At 33.8% G+C, this 23,997-nt stretch overlaps 1 protein-coding gene across 5 annotated transcripts in view; it reads left to right on the top strand.

Moving 5' to 3' along the window:
* Positions 1-23,997, top strand: part of LOC126882177 (condensin complex subunit 1) — an 827,360-nt gene that overhangs the window by 727,968 nt on the left and 75,395 nt on the right. For all 5 annotated transcript variants that reach the window (XM_050646993.1, XM_050646992.1, XM_050646995.1 and 2 more), the window contains exons 12-14: positions 15,542-15,856; positions 21,574-21,770; positions 21,861-22,031. In XM_050646993.1, coding sequence (XP_050502950.1) covers positions 15,542-15,856; positions 21,574-21,770; positions 21,861-22,031 — 683 coding nt within the window. The remainder of the gene's footprint in view (positions 1-15,541; positions 15,857-21,573; positions 21,771-21,860; positions 22,032-23,997) is intronic.

Here is a 23,997-nt window from a genome sequence, read left to right as displayed (position 1 = left end):
CAGAGAAAATAGTTTTTAGACACTAATTAACATACAGTATTTAACTTAAAATTTTCTGTAATGCCTATGAAAATTTCTTCTTCTTTGGTCTATGGAGATGTTATGTATTTCTACCTTTTTTTTACTTTCTCCTTAGCCATAAAATGTTATTATAAATTTGATTAACAATATTTATTACTCTTTGCAAATCAACCAGACTCTTTGCAAATCTAACAGAACCTATTATAAAAATACAGTAACCTTTATACTGAAATCGGTACTTCAAGAATGATTCATCATACAGAGTTATCATAGCTCCGAAAGCGATCAATTATGAAAACAGGTAAGAATATTGCCTCGATGGAGCAGTGCTAACGTTTGTGCCCGCGGACGAGTGGTATACAGGTTCGATTCCTGCGTCGGAATGATTTTTTCTTAAATTTAAAAATTTAATTTATTAATTAAAAAAAATATTGCGAGACTGCGCGGTTAATAAAAATTAAAAAAAGAAGTAAAAGGTAGGGTGACGTCATATGGTTTCAGTCATGACTAAAGGTTCTGAACCTTGCTAAGGTTGGTCGGTAATGCAGATCCAATGATTACCGACATTGTCTGGGTCTATGCCGGCGCAGTCTGTCTGTCTGGAGTTAGCGCCCCACCTTCTACTCGTATCCTCTGTGGTTATCAGGTTTCTAGCCTTATTAGTAAATCTTGTTTTTATTAATGTTATCGCTGTTTCTTCATGTCCTTCTGCTATTTTTCCAAGTAACTCTAATGCGTCTAAAAATGGTTGTAGTTTCCCTGCGCTTCCATCAAACTCGTTGGGCAATACCTTGCTTGCAATATTCAAAAATTCATTGATTGTCAGAGCCATATTTAATATTTTTATATCTTGTTTTATGTCGCTTTTTCCCTCTTTTATTTCCTCGTCAATTTTTTCCTCTATCTCCTCGTCACTTTTCCTCTTCTACTTCTTCGTCGCTTTGTTCTTCCTCTATTTCCTCAACTATTTTGACGAAGTCTTCCCAAGTAACTTTGTTGCTACTCATTTATTCATAATTCATTTATTCCTGTAATATTCATTTTCCTTATTCCTGTACCCGTAAGGAACGCATAAAGGCTATAGCGGGATAAGATGGTAAAATCTGCACTCGGCTCGATTCTTACTTGGTATAGGGCAATCGAAAGAACATACCTAAAAACCCCCCTAACCAAAATTTTAGCTCCCTACGTGGCCCCAGGTGTCCCCTATCGGAAAAAAGTGGTTTTTCGAAAAAAAATTTTTTTGAGCGAACCTTTGCTTTAAAAATTGTGAAAAAATTTGTGAATATAGATTTTTAGTCCCAAAAACATACTGATTTTTTTCAGATTTTTTTGGATCAAAATTAAGCTCAGGAAAAATTTTTGAATCTTTCAAAAAAATTTTAGGTTATGTAGATAATTTTTGGCTAGCTGCGAAATAATTTTTTTTAGTGTATTTTTTTCCACTCTTTTGAATGGCGAAGATAGATTTGCCAGTTTCTCGCCGGAAATTCCTCAAAATTCGAAAAAACCCATTCTTTAGTGTGTGTCCCTCATATTTGTAGCGTTTACTGAGCGATCCTTTGATTTAAAAAATCCGAAAATATTTAGAATTAAACATACATTGTTTTGTCCAAAAGCATCCAGATTTTTTTGATTAAAATTGAGCTCAGGAAAAATTATTGAATTTTTCAAAAAATTTTTAGGTTATGTAGATAATTTTTGGCAGGCTGCGAAATAATTTTTTTTAGTGTATTTTTTTCCACTCTTTTGAATGGCGAAGATAGATTTGCCAGTTTCTCGCCGGAAATTCCTCAAAATTCGAAAAAACCCATTTTTTAGTGTCCCCCTCATATTTTTAGCGTTTACTGAGCGATCCCTTTACTTAAAAAATCCGAAAATATTTTGAATTGAACATACATTGTTTTGCCCAAAAGCATCCTGATTTTTTTCAGATTTTTTTGATTAAAATTGAGCTCAGGAAAAATTTTTGAATTTTTCAAAAAATTTTTAGGTTATGTAGATAAGTTTTGGCTAGCTGTGAAATAATTTTTTTTAGTGTATTTTTTTCCACTCTTTTGAATGGCGAAGATAGATTTGCCAGTTTCTCGCCGGAAATTCCTCAAAATTCGAAAAAACCCATTTTTTTAGTGTCCCCCCTCATATTTTTAGCGTTTACTGAGCGATCCCTTGATTTAAAAAATCCGAAAATATTTTGAATTGAGCATTCATTGTTTTGCCCAAAAGCATCCGGATTTTTTTCAGATTTTTTTGATTAAAATTGAGCTCAGGAAAAGTTTTTGAATTTTTCAAAAAATTTTTAGGTTATGTAGATTTTTAGGTTATGTAGTAATTTTTGGCTAGCTGTGAAATAATTTTTTTAGTGTATTTTTTCCACTTTTTTGAATGGCGAAGTCTTTTTCGAAAAAACTCATATTCTTAGCAGTCCCCCTTCATATTTTTAGCATTTACTGAACGATCCTTTGCTTTAAAAAATCTGAAAAAAATTTTGAACATACATTGTTTTGCCAAAAAAATACTGATTTTTTCAGATTTTTTGGAAAAATTGAGCCCAGGAAATTTTTTTGAATTACTCAAAAAAATTTATGCTAGATTTGCCATTTTCTCTCTGGAACTTCCCTACAATTCTAAAAATTAAAAAAAGCTGTATTGATGTCTTCCCTTCCTCATATTTTTAGCACATAAACTGCATGTCAATTAACTGCATGTCAATAAATAACTATTTTTGATATTTTGTTTGTTATGTCTATTGATATGATCAGGTTTGCCATTTTCAGACCAAAACCTGCTCAAAATACAACAAACGCTCTTTTTTGATATTTGTCACGCATTAATTAAATTAATGCGTGACAATAACGATTTTTGCTCCCCCTTTATTCGAGTGGTGATTATCATTTACATATTATAATTTATGGATCAAATTAATAGATATATATTTATTTTCATATTGAACTTTTGTTGTTTCAATTTTTTTTAATAATAATGAAATATATAATTACAAAATTACAACCTAGTAAACTATATGCTCTAATTTACATTGAAATACTAGTTTGAGTCTTCGTCACTATGTATCTTCGGTTATTACTTGATCAGTATCTGATATGTATGATAAACAAGTCTGAAAGCATTTTTGCTGGTCTAATAATTTTTGACTTATACTTAGCATTGCTAATAAGATAATAAATGATTGCTGCAATGTGAGAACAGGACCCTACGCCCTACAGTTCCTAATCCGTTGGTACAGTCACAAGCATGGCGCAAAATACCTCCGTACCTGGCTTGACCTAACTGGTAGGTCGCCGAAAAAAATTCTTTTACATCCCTTTCATTCATCTCCGGAATCTCCAATCATCAATTTCTTGACCAGTTAGTTTTACCGCAGTAGTGGGCCGCCTGAACCATCTCTGTGTTTTAACCTCTAATGCTAATGTATTTTCCTTTGATTTCGAGTCCAAAATTCTTCGAATTATTATCTCTTGCAATCCATCATCATATTTATCACTATAACCATTTACCAAAAGTGTTATTGGGGAAACATGTAATCTTAGCATATGAAGCAGCTTTTGGTATAAGTCTATTGTCCAATTGCTGGTGAAAGGACTTGTATTTTTTGCTAAGGATGCTATGGATTGCCTCTAAAACCCATATCAGTTTTGTGACGAAGGAAGATTTATTTGCTTCAATCGCACTTAAATTAGACCTTTTTCCTTCTAAGGCATGCATAAGAACCTTGAATCCTTGATTTTTAGGTAGGGTATCACATCCCTAAAACCTCTGTCCACGATGCAAACATCACCTTCCTTCATGATACCAGTGATGATCCAGTTCTTATACCAACTGGATCATCCATTACTTTTCTCATAATAGTTGTGTCGGTTTTGGTAATTATTTTTACATTTTTGACGACGTAAATATGTCCCATCAAAAACCAAAGCAAGTTCATCATTGAAAAGCTTTTTTACATAAACTGAAGTGTGGTTGATTATTAAATCATCCATTTAATACATAGCTTTCTAGAGATATTCCGCAGATATTGGTTATATTATGTCTATTTAAATTACGAACCAGCCTTACACCTAAAGGTAGAAATGCTTAGGACTAAGTAAGTAAGTAAATTACGAACTGGATCATCAAATAATCGTATTTCATCTGTTTTCCTATTAAAAAATGGAATAAAAGTTTCAGATTTTTGTCATCGGTTATTTTGAGAAAATGATGTTTTACCAAAATATTTTGGTGTAAAAAGTATTAAAAGAGTCACGTATAAATTAGATTATGTGCTTAAAATATGGGAGAACATATCAAAAAAGAACTTTTGTTGTATTTTGATCATGTTTTGGTTTGAAAACGGCAAACTTGATCATGTCAGTAGAAATAATAACAAACAAAATAGCAAAAATCGTTATTTATTGATATGCAGTTTATGGGCTCAAAAATGGGGAGGGGAGACATCAAAAAAGTGTTTTTTTATTTTACGAAATGTGAGGAAGTTCCGGAGAGAAAATCTAACCCCGCCATTCAAAAAAACGAAAAAAAAAATTCACGAAAATATAATTATTTCGAAATTTTCCAAAAATTACTTACATACCTAACCTAATTTTTTTTTTTTGAAAAATTCAAAAATTTTCCTTGGCACAATTTTAATCAAAAAAATCTGAAAAAATCAGGATGCTTTTGGGAAAAACAATGTATGTTCAATTCAAAATATTTTCGGATTTTTTAAATCAAGGGGTCGCTCAATAAACGCTAAAAATATGAGGGGGGACACTAAAAAATGGGTCTTTTCGAATTTTGAGGAATTTTCGGCGAGAAACTGGCAAATATATCTTCGCCATTCAAAAGAGTGGAAAAAATACACTAAAAAAATTTATTTCGCAGCTAGCCAAAAATTATCTACATAACCTAAAAAAATTTTGAAAAATTCAAAAATTTTTCCTGAGCTCAATTTTAATCAAAAAAATCTGAAAAAATCAGGATGCTTTAGGGCAAAACAATGTGTGTTCAATTCAAAATATTTTCGGATTTTTGAAGTTATACTTCTTTACCGGCGATAGAGGGTGAATTTTTATATGTTAAAACCTATCAGCCCGGCGGATGCGCATTATAACTTTGTTCTGATTGGATGTTCAAATGACATGTCAAAAATTATCCGATATGGCAGCTGTAGGACAGCTGTGGTTTGGAGGTAAAGGTAAAGGTAAACAAATGTATAATATATTAGTTTTATTGTTGTGAGGACAGAAACAAAAAAGTTTATAATATTGTAGTGACTTTTAAATAGTTTTTAAAAGCAACAGGTACGTAATAATTGTCAATGTATCATGGGTATAAACCTACCTATTTGATCTGCCAAAATACATAGTATGTAATACTTTTATTTATATAATTTGATTGCCATCAAAATGTCTATCAATATTCACCTAATATATTGTTTTCTTACTCTATGTTTTGTTGTATTTTTTCAATTCTAAATCATTTCAATTCAAAATTAAAATAATTTGATCAATTTTCAAAATATCAAAATATCACAAGTTTAATCCGTTTAGTTAGTCGATCTTCGTAAATAATGACACATAGTGTCCGTGGCTAAGCGTTGAAGGCGAATGAATTCCAATACCAACCGCGCTTATCAGCGCTGGTTCGAGTCCCAATAGTAACTTTCTTTTTTGTTTTTTTTAATACATTTTATGATTGTAAGTATATATATTATATAATTGTATTTTCAGAAAAATACGTATTTAGTTAAAAAATTTTTCGACAATTAATGTTCAGACATGATTTGTGGCTTGTTTAATGTGTTTGTGTGTGTTTTATTCTTTTATTATTTTAATTTTTGGCACTGTTCTAATAAAAATGTTTGAGAAGTAGTAAGTATAAATTAGTTTAATATTTAAACAAAATATAAATAAAAAGTATATTAATTTCGTTTAAATCATATAATAGAAGTATAACTTCTTACGTGCGTACAAAGTACACACACATTCTTTTTTAAGTCAAGGGATTGCTCAGTAAACGCTAAAAATATGAGGGGGGACACACTAAAAAATGGGTTTTTTCGAATTTTGAGGAATTTCCGGCAAGAAACTGGCAAATATATCTTCGCCATTCAAAAGAGTGGAAAAAATACACTAAAAAAATTATTTCGCAGCTAGCCAAAAATTATCTACATAACCTAAAAAATTTTTGAAAAATTCAAAAATTTTTCCTGAGCTCAATTTTAATTAAAAAAATCTGAAAAAATCAGGATGCTTTTTAACAAACAATGTATGTTTAATTCAAAATATTTTCGGATTTTTTTTAGATCAAAGGATCCCTCAGTAAACGCTAAAAATATGAGTGGGGCACACTAAAAAAAAAGGGGTTTTTTCGAATTTTGAGGAATTTCCGGCGAGAAAATGGCAAATCTATCTTCGCCATTCAAAAAAATGGAAAAAAATACACTAAAAATAATTATTTCGCAGCTAGCCAAAAATTATCTACATAACCTAAAAATTTTTTGAAAAATTCAAAAATTTTTCCTGAGCTCAATTTTAATCAAAAAAAATCTGAAAAAATCAGGATGCTTTTGGGCAAAACAATGTATGTTCAATTCAAAATATTTTCGGATGTTGTCAAGGGATCGCTCAGTAAATGCTAAAAATATGAGGGGACACACTAAAAAAGGGTTTTTTCGAATTTTGAGGAATTTCCGGCGAGAAAATGGCAAATGTATCTTCGCCATTCGAAAGAGTGGAAAAAAATACACTAAAAAAAATTATTTCGCAGCCCGCCAAAAATTATCTACATAACCTAAAAATTTTTTGAAAAATTCAAAAAATTTTCCTGAGCTCAATTTTAATCAAAAAATCTGAAAAAATCAGGATGCTTTTGGGCAAAACAATGTATGTTCAATTCAAAATATTTTCGGATTTTTTAAGTCAAGGTATCGCTCAGTAAACGCTAAAAATATGAGGGGGGACACTAAAAAATGGGTTTTTTCAAATTTTGAGGAATTTCCGGCGAGAAACTGGCAAATCTATCTTCGCCATTCAAAAGAGTGGAAAAAAATAAACTAAAAAAAATTATTTCGCAGCCTGCCAAAAATTATCTACATAACCTAAAATTTTTTTGAAAAATTCAAAAATTTTTCCTGAGCTCAATTTTAATCAAAAAAATCTGGATGCTTTTGGACAAAACAATGTATGTTTAATTCAAAATATTTTCGGATTTTTTAAATCAAAGGGTCGCTCAGTAAACGCTAAAAATATGTGGGGACCCACTAAAAAAGGGTTTTTTCGAATTTTGAGGAATTTTCGGCGAGAAAATGGCAAATGTATCTTCGCCATTCGAAAGAGTGGAAAAAAATACACTAAAAAAAATTATTTCGCAGCCTGCCAAAAATTATCTACATAACCTAAAAATTTTTTGAAAAATTCAAAAATTTTTCCTGAGCTCAATTTTAATCAAAAAATCAGAAAAAATCAGGATGCTTTTGGGCAAAACAATGTATGTTCAATTCAAAATATTTTCGGATTTTTTAAGTCAAGGTATCGCTCAGTAAACGCTAAAAATATGAGGGGGGACACTAAAAAATGGGTTTTTTCGAATTTTGAGGAATTTCCGGCGAGAAACTGGCAAATCTATCTTCGCCATTCAAAAGAGTGGAAAAAATACACTAAAAAAAATTATTTCGCAGCCTGCCAAAAATTATCTACATAACCTAAAATTTTTTTGAAAAATTCAAAAATTTTTCCTGAGCTCAATTTTAATCAAAAAAATCTGGATGCTTTTGGACAAAACAATGTATGTTTAATTCAAAATATTTTCGGATTTTTTAAATCAAAGGGTCGCTCAGTAAACGCTAAAAATATGAGGGGGACACACTAAAAAATGGGTTTTTTTGAATTTTGAGGAATTTCCGGCGAGAAAATAGCAAATCTATCTTCGCCATTCAAAAGAGTGGAATAAAATACACTAAAAAAAATTATTTCACAGCTAGCCAAAAATTATCTACATAACCTAAAAATTTTTTGAAAAATTCAAAAATTTTTCCTGAGCTCAATTTTGATCCGAAAAATCTGAAAAAAATCAGTGTGTTTTTGGGCATAAAAATCTATATTCACAAATTTTTTCACAGTTTTTAAAGCAAAGGTTCGCTCAAAAAAATTTTTTTTCGAAAAAACACATTTTTTCCGATAGGGGACACCTGGAGCCAGGTAGGGAGCTAAAATTTTGGTTAGGGGGGTTTTTAGGTATGTACTTTAGATTGCCCTATACCAAGTAAGAATCGAGCCGAGTGCAGATTTTACCATCTTATCCCGCTATAGCCTTTGACAGTCTTACGAGGTATAGTAAATATACATATGTATATAAAATATTATGTGAAAAAAGTAAAAATATAGTAAATTGCAATAAAAAATCATTATATCAATCAATATAAATCACCATAAAAATCAGTAGACCAATAAAAATGTAATAAAAATCAGTAGGTAAAGTAATAAGTGGATAAAAGTCAGTAAAGATAAAAATATATGTTGGTAAATATATAAAAATCATATAAAAATTGTATCATTGCGTCCTATAATAACTAATATCAGGGTTAAAAAAAAATTCAATATAATACCAATAAGGTAATTAAAAATAGAATAGTTAAATAAAAATAGGTAAAACTTAAAAGGTTATGTGCATCTTAAATTACAATTACGTTAATATTACTTTATACTTTATACTTTATATTATACGAATCAGGACTAATATCATAAAATACTTAATTATTATACGAATCAGGAAATACCATAAAAATAGCTAATATGGACTTACCACTTTTACACTTCAATGTTCGCTGTTGATCTCGCCAGTCCACGATGAATGTTCCTTTTGAGGTTCCTTCTGTGGGCCTTCCATAGTGACCACGCCAATCTAGAAATCAGAACAGCCGTAATTATGTAAAGCAGCACCTTCAGCTCCGTATCGGGTTTGACGTCCTTATTCTTGACGATAAAGTTGCTGTTCACTACTCCATTCTCCTGGAGTTCATCCTTGGACGAGTTTCCTCCCATCCTTGTTCCGTTTACCAGTCCTGAGTTCTTCCCTGGTCTTGGATCGCCATATGGTGGCTCCTACCTTCTGAGCCACCTTAGATAATTAAGGGTTGGTTACCCCCTACCATAAGGGGTGATGAAATAACTCGTATCACCGTAGATGCATTTATTTTGTAAGTTAGAGTACTAACGGTAAAAAAGCTGGTGGTACGTTAGTTCTCAGTAGCTGTGATGTTTTCCCTTTGGGATCTCCAATATTAATGACTTACTGTTCGCGATGGAATTAGAACTAATAATCGGTATTCTCCTGTTATTGTTTTGGTATATAATGGAAGTAAGATTGTTTTGATTAAAAGCGCTGAGTCGACTGGGTTATAAAAATAATGAATACTATTGTTATTTCAAACCGACCTTGGTCAAACCTAAACTGTTACACCGATATGTGCTAATGTAGGTCGATCGTATTTACTATAAACAAACGTAGTTTGTTTTGCTAAAGACATTTTTAATTATTAAAAGGATTTGTTTTAATAAGAAGATTACTAAGAGATGTGGTGTATCCCAACACACTATGTAAATTAAATTCCGTAAGATCCCTTAGTTTTTAAGTAGGGTGAGTTTAAAGGGCTCGAATAAGGAGGTGTTTGCTTGTGAATAGACGTTTTAAACAGCTATACCTCGCTAAATATTCACTGTAAAGAAAATCTATGCACAGGTTAATTTTAGTTATTAAAAAAATACAATTTAGTACTGTATCATTTTTTTCGTATCTCTAATATTTTCAAAGATATTTTGAGTGAAAAATTCTGGGTGAATTTTGAAGAAAAGAGTGAAAATTACGAAATTGCCAAAAATTATTTTATCTTTGAACTCAAATTTTTCTAAATTTTAAATAGATCAAACTTCTTGAGTGTATTGATAAAACATATACAAAAATCATTACACACGGGCGAAGATCAATTTTAATTAGGAGGGTAGTGAAGGGGTTGTTTTCACTGATTTTTTCTTAGAAAAATGTAGGTACCGACCTTATTTTGATCATAAGTCGCTCAATTTTTATGCTAGAAACTTTTTTTAAAGGTCTAATTGTATACTTCAAAAAATATTCTCTAAGTTTTCCTCGAAAAATGCAAAGTTTTTCCGTTATTTGGCTTTGAATATTTGAAATTATGCATTTGACGAAAAAAGCTAACGTTTAACATACCGTATCTCAGTTTGTATTGGTCGTAGAAAAAGTATAAAAAAAGGATTTTGTTTGTGTTTCTAAAAGATACAATTTTTAAAGCTACAGTTTTTTTATTAAATGTATAGTTTTTGAGTTATTCTCAAAAAACCCTCTAAAAAGTCGATTTTTTCGTCGAAAAACTTACTTTCAACCGCGAATAACTCGAAAAGTATCAGTTTTACGAAGAAAAACGCAAAGAACATTTTTTTCCAAGAGTTACATTTTTCATCGACTTCCATGGTTGAAATGTAATGAAAAATTTCCGCCCCCGAGATGGGGTGGCAACCCATTTAAGGTTTTAGCGTACAGCGGTATGATATAGAAAATAATCCTTGGGCTATTCCCTACCTTCTGTGAAAATTTCAAGTAAATCCATGCTAGAAAAAAAATTGCGAGCCAAAATGTTTCATTTACTGGCCTAATATCCAGTAACATTTAATTTCTAGAATCGGTTGTTTGTGTGAATCAACTTTTACTAAATGGCATTGGGAAGAGTATACTTTTCCTAGTTGGAGTCTACTTTTACTAGTAAATGTTGAATAAAAATCTTCATTTTATATTTATAATCAACTTTTACTAAAACCAGCCGTTTGAATTGACTCGCACTAGGAATAGTCAACTCCATCTGGATAATCAACTTGAACTGTAACATATACAACTATTTAGTCGAATCGTGAAGGTATTGAGATTTGTTCTCGACTAAACTATTTAATTGTGTAGGGTGCGCATACACTCGATAGTTGTATTGGAGATTTCACTGTGTCAACATATCGTGAGTTAGTTTTACGAAGAAAACCGAAAGAACATTTTTTTCCAAGAATTACATTTTCCATCGATTTCCATGGTTAAAATGTAATGAAAAATTTCTGCCCCCGAGATGGGGTGGCAACCAACCCTAAGGTTTTAGCGTACAGCGGTATGATATAGAAAATGATTCTTGGGCTATTCCCTACCTTCTTTGAAAATTTCAAGTAAATCCATGCTGGAAAAAAAATTGCGAGCCAAAATGTTTCATTTCCTGGCCTAATATCCAGTAACATTTAACTTCTAGAATCGGTTGTTTGTGTGAATCAACTTTTACTAAATGGCATTGGGAAGAGTATACTTTTCCTAGTTGGAGTCTACTTTTACTAGTAAATGTTGAATAAAAATCTTCATTTTATATTTATAATCAACTTTTACTAAAACCAGCCGTTTGAGTTGACTCGAACTAAGAATAGTCAACTCCATCTGGATAATCAACTTGAACTGTAACATATACAACTTTTTAGTCGAACAACTATTTCGTCGAATCGTGAGGGTATTGAGATTTGTTCTCGACTAAACTATTTAGTTGTGTAGGGTGAGCATACACTCGATAGTTGTATTGGAGATTTCGCTGTGTCAACATATCGTTGAGTTAATTCGAATTTTTTGTTGATATTTAAGTTAGGCGTGGCACGTTGGATAATTGATTGTGTGAATATCCTGAAGGTTATGTAATTAAGTAGCTGTAAAGTCCTTAACTCTTCTATTTTTATTGTTTGAAATACTTGTAAAATTTGAATTTTTGCGTAAAGTTTTTCGCTGTCTGTAAAGACTGTAATGAAGGAACTATTGAAAGTGCAAAGTTTTTGTCCTCATCTACATCTCTCTTTAAGGTATTCAACAAATATTGTTGAAATGTTTCATTAGCATTTGTCATATTTTTTCTATCAATAGTTTGCTTAGCCAGTCGAGGTGTTTCTATTTCATTTAATTCCGAATTATTTGTATAACTTTTTATAATTTGATTAAGAAATGTATATTAATAGCATATCAAAAAGTTCTACTCCAAAAGTAGATGCATAATTTTTTATTAAACAAATTAACTGCAAAATTAATTGTTAAGTACGTTGTAGATAAATATAAAAATAAAATTCAAACAATAATAAACCTACCTGTACCGCATAAAATGATTTACTTGTCCATGTCTCAACGTAGGTGCTCCCAACTGAACGATCGTCAAACAACGTATGTACCTTGCGAAAGGTGTTTTTTTTTTTTCAAAAACGGGATCATTTTATCCGATAGACGAACAAGACTTCCCACAAAAAAAGTGAAACAAATCACATTTTTACATATGAATCTAAAATAAGTAACTTTCTACTGTTCAATTAAAACAATTAATTTTTATAAATGTCTGTAACATATTTAAAAATAATATATATTTAAGTGTAGTTCGTATTTGAATTCCGAGCAGTAAACACGTACCATGTCGCTCTCCAGATTCAAATTCCAAGTTTTTCTGCCGGTCTCGGCTATCGACCGGGACTAGTTTATTGCAGATAATTAGTGAAATAAAAAGTAAATAACGATTTAAGTGATTAATTTTAAATAACTATTTATGTGATTAATTTTAACTCAGTGGCGTACTATATTAAGGAAATGTACCACCAAAATCAAGTGCCAAATGGGGAGTCGTATTATGTGCTACAAATATATACGCAGCCTCAAGAACCTCCAGTAATATCGCCCCCATTATGTGTTCCCGAGCAGCCAATAGGTAACAAACCAATATATCCCGGCTACTCCATTCCCAAACAATAATCATCGATATGACCTAAACCTCCCTGCACCTACAATGGATCAACCAAATACATCAAATGCTTTCCAATACATCCTCAGTGAAGAGGAAATTGCCATGGCAAACTGGAGCGACCAAGACGACGAAACCATAGAAAACGTTCACGATTGGCAAACAGTCAAAAAAATTACAAAAAAAAAACAAACCCCAAAGATGACAAAGCAAAAACGCATTTGAGTATTAAGAACATATTTGAACCATTAGAAAACCGATAGTAATAACACACTAGAAATACCTAAACCTCCGCCTATATTTATTTATGGGGTAAATGATATCAAAAAATGACTGAATACCATCAACAGTCATTAAAGGAAAAGACTACCAGTCAAAAGCTCTCACAAACGATACAATAAAAATAAACACCAAAACTATTGAATCATACAGAAAACTTATACAGCATTTACATAGCAGCAAAATAGTTCACCACACATACCAAGTAAGTAAAACAAGATAGAGCTTGTAGGGTAGTTATAAGGAATTGACCCCACTCGATGCCAGTTGTAGAAATAAAAAGTGAACTAGCTAAATCAGGGCATACTGTCCGTAATATCATTAACGTCTTACTCAGAGTCAAGAAAGCACCTTTGTCAATGTTCTATGTGGACCTAGAACCGAAAGAAAACAACAAACACATTTATACACTGGATCATATCGGCAATATGAAAGTCAGCTTTGATCCTCCTCACAAAAAGAACAATATAACAAAATGCCAGCGTTATGGACACACAGAAGCGTATTGTATAAGGCCTTACGCATGCGTGAAATGTGGAGGAAGTCATCCAACGCCAGAATGTACAAAACTCAGAAATACACCAGCAAAATGTGCCCTGTAAACTATAAAGGCTACATAATTTACAAGGACTTGCAAAATGTAAGAAATAACCGACAAAGCGAAAATCAGTCAACCCATAATCTTCTTCTTCTTGTGCCACTCCTATCGGAGATTGGAAATCATCAAGGCTACGCTGACCTTGTTTACAGCTGACCTAAAAAGTTCATTAGTGGTGCAGCCAAACCACTCTCTCAAATTCCGCAACCATGACATTCTTCTACGGCCTGGATTCCGTTTTCGTTCTATTCAACCCATAATAATCCGATTCAAAATAGTCAAAATGTTAACCCAGCACCAACTTCACAGTATCAGAGTCAACAATCACAGTACCAACAACAACAGTACCGTTAACAGAATGGAACCCAATCCTGTGCTCAAGCAGTAAGAGCAGGAAATCAAGTAGCTGACATAGGGTCTCAAATGAACTTATTATTAAACGAATTTAAAGCACTGTTCAGCCAACTAATGAATCAAAACAGCATGATCCTTACCACGCTAACAACATTAATTAATAAAATTCGTTAGATCTGTTCGAATAGCCTAGTGGAACGCAAATAGTTTAGCAAACCATAAAGCAGAAGTAATCCAATTCCTAGGTCCTAGAGGACAACGAAATATACATCCTATTTGTATCCGAAAAGCATTTCACAGTAAGAAACGTAATTAAAATACCTCAATACTCAGTACACCACACTAGTCACTGAGATAAAACAGCCCATGGAGGATCGGCAATAATCATAAGGAACAATATACAATATCATCAAATGCCGGAACATAAAACAAATAAGATACAAGCAACAATACTTAATATAGATGCCAGGCCTTGGGACTTCGAAATGGCTGCAATATATAGCCCTCCTAGATATGGAATCACAACTGAAGAATACAAAGAACTATGCAACAAACTAGGTAACAAATTCATTGTTGGAGGTGATTGGAATGCTAAGCATACGAATTGGGGTTCACGATTCACGACTCATTACACCAAAAGGCAGAAGCATACTAGATGCCATCAACAACACAAACTGAACCTACTTATCGAGGGGACAACCAACGTACTGGCCATCCGATACAAATAGACTCCCAGATCTACTAGACTTTTTCATCTTAAAAGGAATTGCAGCAAACTACACAGACATAGAAGCAAATTGCGATCTCTCGTCTGTCCACACACCAATCATAGCAACACTCAGCACCCACATAATCAAACGACCTGAAATACCCAAGTTGACTTCCCCTAATACTAACTGATGTGAATTCAAGTACCTGCTTGACACAAATCTAAATCTTGGAATCATACTAAAAGAAAAAGATGACATAGATAAAGCTATAAACCACTTCACCTGTCAAATTCAACAAGCTGCACATCGAGCTCACCATCAACTCCAAAGCAAGAAAACCCAAATACCACTCCGAATTACATTTAGACAACTTTGTTTTTATTAGTCCATTTTATTTAATAATCTGTACCGTTAGGAACAATCAGTTGAAGTTATGACTTTTTCAGTTCGTTTTATAACTTGTCAAAGAGAACACCAGGAACAGGTTTAGCAAATATTCAGGCGATGATATCAATAAAATATTAGTTAAAATGATTTAAAAAAAGTTTTATTCATGAAATAATCTTATCAAATTACACTCGAACTCTTAAAAATTATTGATTTGTTTTGCCCTCGTGACACTTTGACAGTGACACTAAAACAGGGGTGCAGTGGCCTAACCTTTACATCATTATAAGATATAGCTGTTTCATTTGTTGGAATTCCAACCATGTAAACTATAGGTGGTTAATTTTACTTTTTAAATGTTTTAGTTTTAAATGTTGCAATAATTTTCAGCTAAGTTCTAAACCTGAAACCTTCGCCGAACAACTACTAAACGCTGTGGCTCCTAAACTAAACAAAAAACTGTCAGACAATCCCGAATTCGAAGTCCCCCAGTACGCTTTGATACGGTTGTGTCAAATGTGCGGTTACATAGCTCTCAAGCAATTGGAATACATGGACGATACCGTGTACAAAGAACTGAAAAGACGACAGAATGTACGGGACGAGCGGAAAAAGACCTCGAACACGGGAAAAACTTCTAAAAGGAAAAAGGATAAGAACAGGTCATTGACAGCTACAACTGCTGCTGAAGCATCACATACCATGGTAAGAAGATCTTTGTACTATATAGTACAGTCAATGAGGAGTAAAAATCTTTAAAAACTTTTTAATCTTTTAGGTCAGATAAGTTTTTGATTACTTGTAATAAATATCTCTTTTAATAACAAGTAATCAAAAACTTATCTTTGTTTTGTTTGTGTATTATTTTGTTCTAAATATTAGTTGAATATTAGTTGGGCGTAAGCCACAAATTTACTTTGCAATTAAATTTATGTGACTTTTCGATTTTCACTTGCGAAATCGTTATCAAAATACGTAACACTAAATTAAATAAATTTTGTTTTTGTTGCTTGGTAAAAAATTCATCCAATATTTTAATTTCATGTTGTTTTTTCGAATTGATTTATTATGAGATCACTACCAGAAGAATTTTACTGTCTTCAATGCTTGTGGTTGTCTTTTTAAAGACAACGGATATTCTTAAGTTAATGTTGATTTCATGTAATCGAATGAACTACACTTGCGAGCAAAAAATCGATGAATGGTAGTTTATGCTTAGTAAATTCAGGTTGTCGTCCTTGAATTAAAACACCTGATTCAAAAAATATTGTTTATTATAGAGCTTCCAAAAAATAATTGCTTTATGCAAATTGGCAATGAATTGTAAAATTTTCCAATCTTCTGTATGACGTAGAGAATGCAGCAAACATTGTAACGGACATGTTCTACGCAATTTAGACCTCTATGAATTTGCCGATGGTCGTCTCAGTCGCTTTTCAAACGTTGACGGTGTGTACACTTCGAAGTGCATTAGGTGAATATTTGATAAATGGATACTTCACCAGTGAAGGCGGCCCAGTTAATTGCATAATTACGAAAGCACTATAGTCGGAGAACTGTCGCCCGTTGCCTCAGTACGACGCAGTATGCAGTCTCAACAGGAGACCGTCGATACCAGGAGACCGGTAGCTATATTCGACGACCAGGTTCGGGTCGGCGACGTTGATGATCGATGCATTGTCTTGAGTGCCTTGCGGAATCGACATGAGACAGGAGTTGAGCTTCAATAATTATTGAGGAATGTTCGAGGTGTCACCGTCGCTCTGTGGATAGTTAGGAGAAGACTTAAGGCTGTCACTTTGATTCCCAAACAAGCTAACACAGGGCCCAAATTGAACGCACGTCAGAAACAAGCTCGACTTCAGTTTGCCCAAGAACGCGTTAACTGGGGCCTTGGCCAATGGAGCAGAGTTTTATTCTCTGACGAGAGTCGAGTGTGCTTGTAAAGCAATGACAGAAGACGACGCGGCTATCGAAGGCCCGGAAAACCATTTGCACAGCGATGCAGTATCAAAACAGTGAGCTATGGAGGTAGTTCGTATATGTTTTGGGATGATATATCTTTAGAAAGAGAAACAGAGCTTGTGTTCGTACTCGATGGTAGTTGCGGATGGGGTTTGACAGTGGATTGTTCATCATCCAGCCTCAAAAGTCCACTGCTGAACATAGGCCTCCTCCCCTCGTTTCCAACCCCATCTATCCTGCGCCGCCCTCATCCAGTTTTTATTTACCTTTCTTAAGTCGTCAGTCCATCTTGTAGGCGGTCGACCGACGCTTCTCTTGTCTTCTCTTGGCCTCCATTCCAATAACCTCTTCGTCCATCGCCCATCTGTCATTCTGGCTACGTGTCCTGCCCATCTCCACTTCAACCTGGCTATCCTCTCGATGACGTCAGTCACCTTTGTTCTTCTCCTGATTTCTTCGTTTCTGATTTTGTCTCGCAGAGTTATTCCTAACATTGACCGCTCCATTCTTCTCTGCGTGACTCTTAGTTTGGTAGCCGAGGCTTTAGTTAAGGTAAGTGTTTCTGATCCGTACGTCAAGACTGGGAGGACGCACTGATCGAATACCTTTCTCTTTAGACATGTGGGTAACTCACTTTTAAAAGTTTCTCTCAGTTTTCCAAATGCTGCCCACCCAAGACCGATTCTTCTCTTCAGCTCATGAGTCTGGTTATCCCTGCCAATCGTAATTTCATGTCCCAGGTATTTATATCTATCTACGAGTTCTATTTCCTTCCCACCAATACTAATGTTCTGGTTGGGTACCAAATTTGTCATTATTTTTGTTTTTGAGATGTTTATATTTAAACCTACATTTTCTGTAGCTACAACGAGTTCTTGTACCATCTCTCTTGCCATACCTAGATCATCAGCTACTATGACTATATCATCGGCGAAACGTAAGTTGTTTAGGTATTCTCCATCTATTTTTATTCCCTTTGTCATCCAATCCAAACTCTTGAAAGCATGTTCTAAGACCGTATTAAACAGTTTAGGTGACATTGGGTCTCCTTGTCTAACCCCCCGTTCTATTTTTATGCGATTACTGTTAGTATGTAATTTGACAGTGGTTGTTGCCTGTAAGTATATTTTGTGTAATAATTTTGTATACCTATAATCTAGCCTGCATTCTTTAAGCGCCTGTAATATTTTGCTAAGTTCAACTGTGTCAAAGGCTTTATGAAAATCGATAAAAACTAGAACTAGGGGTTTATTGTATTCCACTACTTTCTCTATCAGGGTTTTTATACTTTGTAGATGGTCATTTGTTCCGTAATTTTTTCGGAATCCTGCCTGTTCTCTTGGTTGATAAGTCTCTAACTTTCTTTCTATTCTCTTAACTATTATTCGCGTAAATAACTTATATAAATGGCTGAGGAGGCTAATCGGTCTGTAATTCTCTAAATTGGCTTTGTCTCCTGCTTTGTGTAATAGAATCATAGTAGCGTTGTTCCAGTCTGTTGGAATATTGGCGTTGTGAAGGCAGATATTGAAAAGTTGTTTAATTTTTTCAAGTAGTATATTTCCTCCAATTTTTAGTGCTTCTGATACTATTCCATCTTCACCTGGGGTTCGATTATTTTTCATTTTCTTCAGAGCCTCTTTGATTTCTGATTTTGTTATATCGGGCATTAAATCCGATCCTTGATTTAATACCCCAGTTTTTACTGTAATTGGAGGTTGCGCATTGTCATCTTTTTTTCTTGATTTGTATAACTCTGTGTAGAACTCTTCGACTATTGTTAATATTTCATCTCTGTTTGTAGTTTCTTTTCCAGTTCTGTTTCTTAGTTTGTTGATTTCTATTTTTCCTTTTTGTACGCTTACGTTCTTCAAAACTTTCATGTTCTTATTTTGCTCTATTGCTTGTTTTGTTTTTTCTACATTGTAGTTTCTTATGTCTTTTCTTATTGACTTTGTGATAGTCTTATTTATTTGATTTAGCGCTTCTTTGCTGGAACTTGTATCTCCTTTCATCTGTCGTCTTAGTTCTATAAGGGTTTTAGTAGGTTGACTTAGTTTTTCATCTTTTTGGTTTGTTGGACAGTATTTAGTTTGAGCCTGTTGTATTGTGGTGATTATTTGCTTGTTCAGTATATTAATGTCTGTTGTTGTTGTATCTTTCAATGTATCATTAATATATTTTTCGAACTCCTGAATATTAGTTGGTTTTACCCATTTCTTTGGGTGTTTCTTATTTATCATTTTGAGTCTTTCCTTTTCGATCGATATCGTTATTTTAGCTCTTACTAACCTGTGATCACTGCTTGTGCTGAACTGGTTTAACACATTTACGTCTTTAAATAATTCTTTTTTATTTGTTAAGAAATAGTCGATTTCGTTCCTTGTTTTTCCATCTGGACTTTCCCAGGTCCATCTTCTGTGTTTTTTCTTTTTAAAGAAGCTGTTCATTTGATAGAGATTGTTTTCCAAAAGAAAAGTTAACAGTTGTTTGCCTCTATCATTTCTGCCTTCGCTTCCAAAATTTCCCAATATTATTTCAGAGGGGTCTTCCTTGGTACCTATTTTGGCGTTGAAATCACCGCCTATTATTAACAAGTGGCCAGGATTTTCCTTGATTGCACAGGATATTTGGTCGTAGAATATTTGGACTTCTTCATCTGAATGGCCTGTAGTAGGTGCGTATACTTGAATGAACTTTAGGATATATCTGGTGCTCATTTTGATGTTTAAGTAGACCACCCTTGTTGATATTTGGTTTATTGACACAATTCTGTTCGCAATTCTTTTGTGAACAAAGAAGCCGACTCCTCCGACTGTCGATTCCTCTTCTCCTTTGTAGTACCACAGATGGCCTGATGGGAGTGAGATAAGATTCTCTCCTTTTTTTCTAACTTCGCTGATACCCACAATATCCCAATTCACTTTTGAAAGTTCTTCCTCCATTTCTTCGAACCTTTCTTCGGTAGAGAGCGACCGAGCATTATATGTGGCGATGTTGAGGTTTATATTTTTGACGCACTTTGAATAGGGTTGGTTTACACTGGTCGGGTTTGTGGCATTTAAACACCGTGCTTGCCTTGCATGTTGGTGAGTATTCATATTTATTCCCACGAGTAGCTGGGGATCGTTGTCGATTCCTGTAGAGCCCCGCGTACAGGAATAAGGCTAATTTTCAATGGGATTTCGCCCGGTGTCCCAAGAGCATCGTTAGCGGCCGCGTGACGTGCGACCATTCAGTTTTTAGCACGATAGCTTCCACCTTAACTTACGGATTTTTTGCATCTGGTTTTCTCCATATTTTGTTGGGTAAGATGGGGAGGGAAAAAGGTGTATATGGGAAGAATCTGTAGTAGAAAGAAATATAGTGACCCGTCTGCCTTCGGAAACCTAATCGCCATTCGGGGTCGGAAAAAAACAAGAGTTAGCCAAGAGAGGCTGATAGAAAAGATTAAGGACATTTCACTCAAGACAAGTTGAAGAAGAGTAAAATGTGAAGGCCCTTATGATCCGCCAGGTGCGTTTCATAAGCGTATGAGTATTGGTACGCTTTGTGTTCCCGCTCATACTTCGGGGTGTTGACTATTGTGGATTGTTACATTACGGATATTCTCGAAGAACATGCTATTCCTTATGTCGGCTACATACGCAACGGCTCCATTATAATGTATGATAACGCTTGATGTCACACAACGTGGATTACGAAAGATTACTTGGATAACACCAATACAACAATGGACTGGCTCTCCATTGAGTCCTGATATTGATCCCATCGAGTACCTATGGGATGAGCTCAAACGTATGGGTTCGGTTCCGTAATCCAGTACCAGCAGCAGTAGCTGCTAAAAGCATTAGACCGAAATTTTTGCGGTTTAAAAATCAACCTGTCCGAGCGTTTTGTTTATGTGCTAAAAATAAAAATAAGTTAGTAGGGTTGCGGGGGGGGGGTTAACACTTATTCCAGTGCACTGTATATGGATAGACACTTGCCATCAAACAGACTAGACACTAATCAAAAATATAAATTATTCTACTTTTGAGTCGATCGGTGCGATCCAGGAACGCAACTCATAAATATTGGCAATATCATTTTAAAATAATCTACTTTAAAATGTAAAATGTATGTCCAAATTGCCAATATGAGTGAGCCGGATAAAATTAAATCATTAAAATAATTTTTTACCAAGCAGCAAAAACAAAATTTTGTTTAATTTATTAATGTTTTGTATTTTGATAACGATTTCCGAAGTGGAAACCGAAACGTCAAATAAACTTAATTTCAAAGTAAAAGTGTGGCTTATTCCCAACTAAAACAGTTTATTATTTAAAACCAAAAACATTTAGTAAAAACGTGTTTCTAAAAATTTAGAAGCAAACACCTTCGTTGACTGAACTAAGTGCATTTCTCCCTTTTTGCTAGCATCCTCTACATCTAGATTTATTTAAATGAAATTATAGAATGATGAGACTGTTTTGGAAGGAGCACAAGCAGAAGATACAGACGCAGACTTTATTTTAAAGATCCTCGAAAAAGACATAGTCATTGGTTCTGGATTTTTATCCCAGATGGCACTGAATATTTTGCAGGTATGCGAAAGGCCGGATATATACAGATCAGAAGAGTTGCAGTTCGCTGGCGTCGTTGCCTTATCAAGGTTTGTACAAAGATGAATTAAGTTTGATACATACATATCCATATAGGTATGCCTTTTTCAAGTCACTAAATGTACATTTTGTCTTTCTAGGTATATGTTAGTATCTAGTGAATTCTGTAGGAAACATATAAGACTAATCTTTACAATTTTCGAAAAAACCGAATATCCTAGCATCAAAGGAACCATTTTGGTGCATCTTTCAGATTTGTTAACAAGGTTTCCTAATATCGTTGAGCCTTGGACGGACAGACTCTTCCATAGGTTTGTATTTTCATATTTTAAAATATTAAAATCCACAAGGAAAAGAAAAAGTTTTCCTGTAGTTGGCTGTATATCATCAATCACAAAATTGGAAAGAAATCCTTTGTAAAAGGTATAAAATTTTTTTATTAAAAATCCCTTAACAGGGCTACATCACAACAAAACGTTTTCGATTTTTATAAAAAATCATCATCAGTGTTCGATAAACTGGATGCTAGCTGAGCCACAAAAGAAAAATATCTGGGTAAAAACCCTTTACATAAAATATAGATGCCTTAAAGCATACTTCAATAAAAAGGCCTGTGATGGTCACATGGCAAACAGGATAATGCCCTAAGGTAAAGTATACAGGTTTCCCAACACGTGGGATCCAAATTGAGTTGATCACATTTCAATGACTTAATGGCAACTGTTATGGCTCCAGTTGCCATTAAGTCATTGAAATGTGATCAACTCAATTTGGATCCCACGTGTTGGGAAACCTGTATACTTTACCTTAGGGCATTATCCTGTTTGCCATGTGACCATCACAGGCCTTTTTATTGAAGTATGCACTTTTAAGGCATCTATATTTTATGTAAAGGGTTTTTACCCAGATATTTTTCTTTTGTGGCTCAGCTAGCATCCAGTTTATCAAACACTGATGATCATTTTTTATAAAAATCGAAAACGTTTTGTTGTGATGTAGCCCTTTTAAGGGATTTTTAATAAAAAAAATTTATACCTTTTACAAAGGATTTCTTTCCAATTTTTTAAAATATTAGTTTCTGCTTTCTTGTAAACTTCATTTGGTATTGAGTGAGTAAAATAAATCACTGAGAAGTGATCTAACTGTTTATAGGCCCACGATTTATTAATTTAATAATCTGTAATTTCAGTATTAAATAATAAACAACCTTTTTCAGAGTAAAAGTGCCTAAATAAAATCATTATCATCATCAACAGGTATTCCATCCATCGTCGGATATAAGCCTCCCTTAGGTGTGTCCATTCATTTCTGTCCGCTGTTTTTTGCATCCATTCGTGGCCAGCCATTCGCTTGATGTCATGAGTCCATTTGGCTTGAGATCTGCCTTTTCTTATCTTACTTGCTCATGGTCGCCATTAAAGAATTCGCTTCGTTCAACGGTTGTCTTCCATTCTTCTTATGTATCCTGATCAGTTCCATTTAGCATGGCAATTTTTGGATCACATCTATTACTTGAAGAGTACAGGGGAAAACAAGGAATGTCACTTTTTCATGAATTTTGGCTTTTCTCGCCATGTGGTAGCAAAAACTTAGTACTATCGACTAGACTATCGATTCAGAACAATAACCAGAAAGATCAGTCTATATAAATTTTTTAAGAATTTGTATCCAGGCGAAGGACCAGGATTGTCCGCACGCCACTGGACAAAAATAAGGAATGTTAGCAGTATTTTGGTGCATTATTAAATTAATAAGTTAATATAGATTAATGTTATATTAAGATTATAGACTAATAATTGCTAGAATTCTGCTAAGAATCTCCTAAGTAGTTTTTAGATATCATAAGAATTAAAGCTCTATTGGTGTTTATCTCAATATGTATAAAATGTGACATTCCTTGGTTTTCCTCTGTACTCTTCACTTTTGATCGTCTTCCTATGTTTTCATTGGATTTGCGATCACTGAGCTTAATGTTGAGCATTCTCCGTTCCATAGCTCTCTGAGTCAATGGAAATTTGTGGACTGCACTGTTGTTAAAAGCCCCTGTTGCAGTTTCATATGTCAGAACCGGCAACACGTACTGGTCGAAGGTATTTGCCTTTAAAGTATTTGGTATTTAAATTTATATTTATATTTGGTATTTGTAGGTCTGATTTAAATACTGTTTGAAATCGGCCGAATGCTGCCCATGCTAAAGAACGTCTTCAATTTAAATCAGCCTTTAGATTAAGCTTTGACAGTTCGATTTTTTGTCCTAAGTGTATACAGTATGTCCCT

This window comes from Diabrotica virgifera, chromosome 3, assembly GCF_917563875.1.
Source record: "Diabrotica virgifera virgifera chromosome 3, PGI_DIABVI_V3a".
In the NCBI taxonomy this organism is placed as follows: Eukaryota; Metazoa; Arthropoda; class Insecta; order Coleoptera; family Chrysomelidae; genus Diabrotica; species Diabrotica virgifera.
Note: the sequence above shows the minus strand (reverse complement) of the source record. Positions and strands in the feature narration are given on the sequence as shown.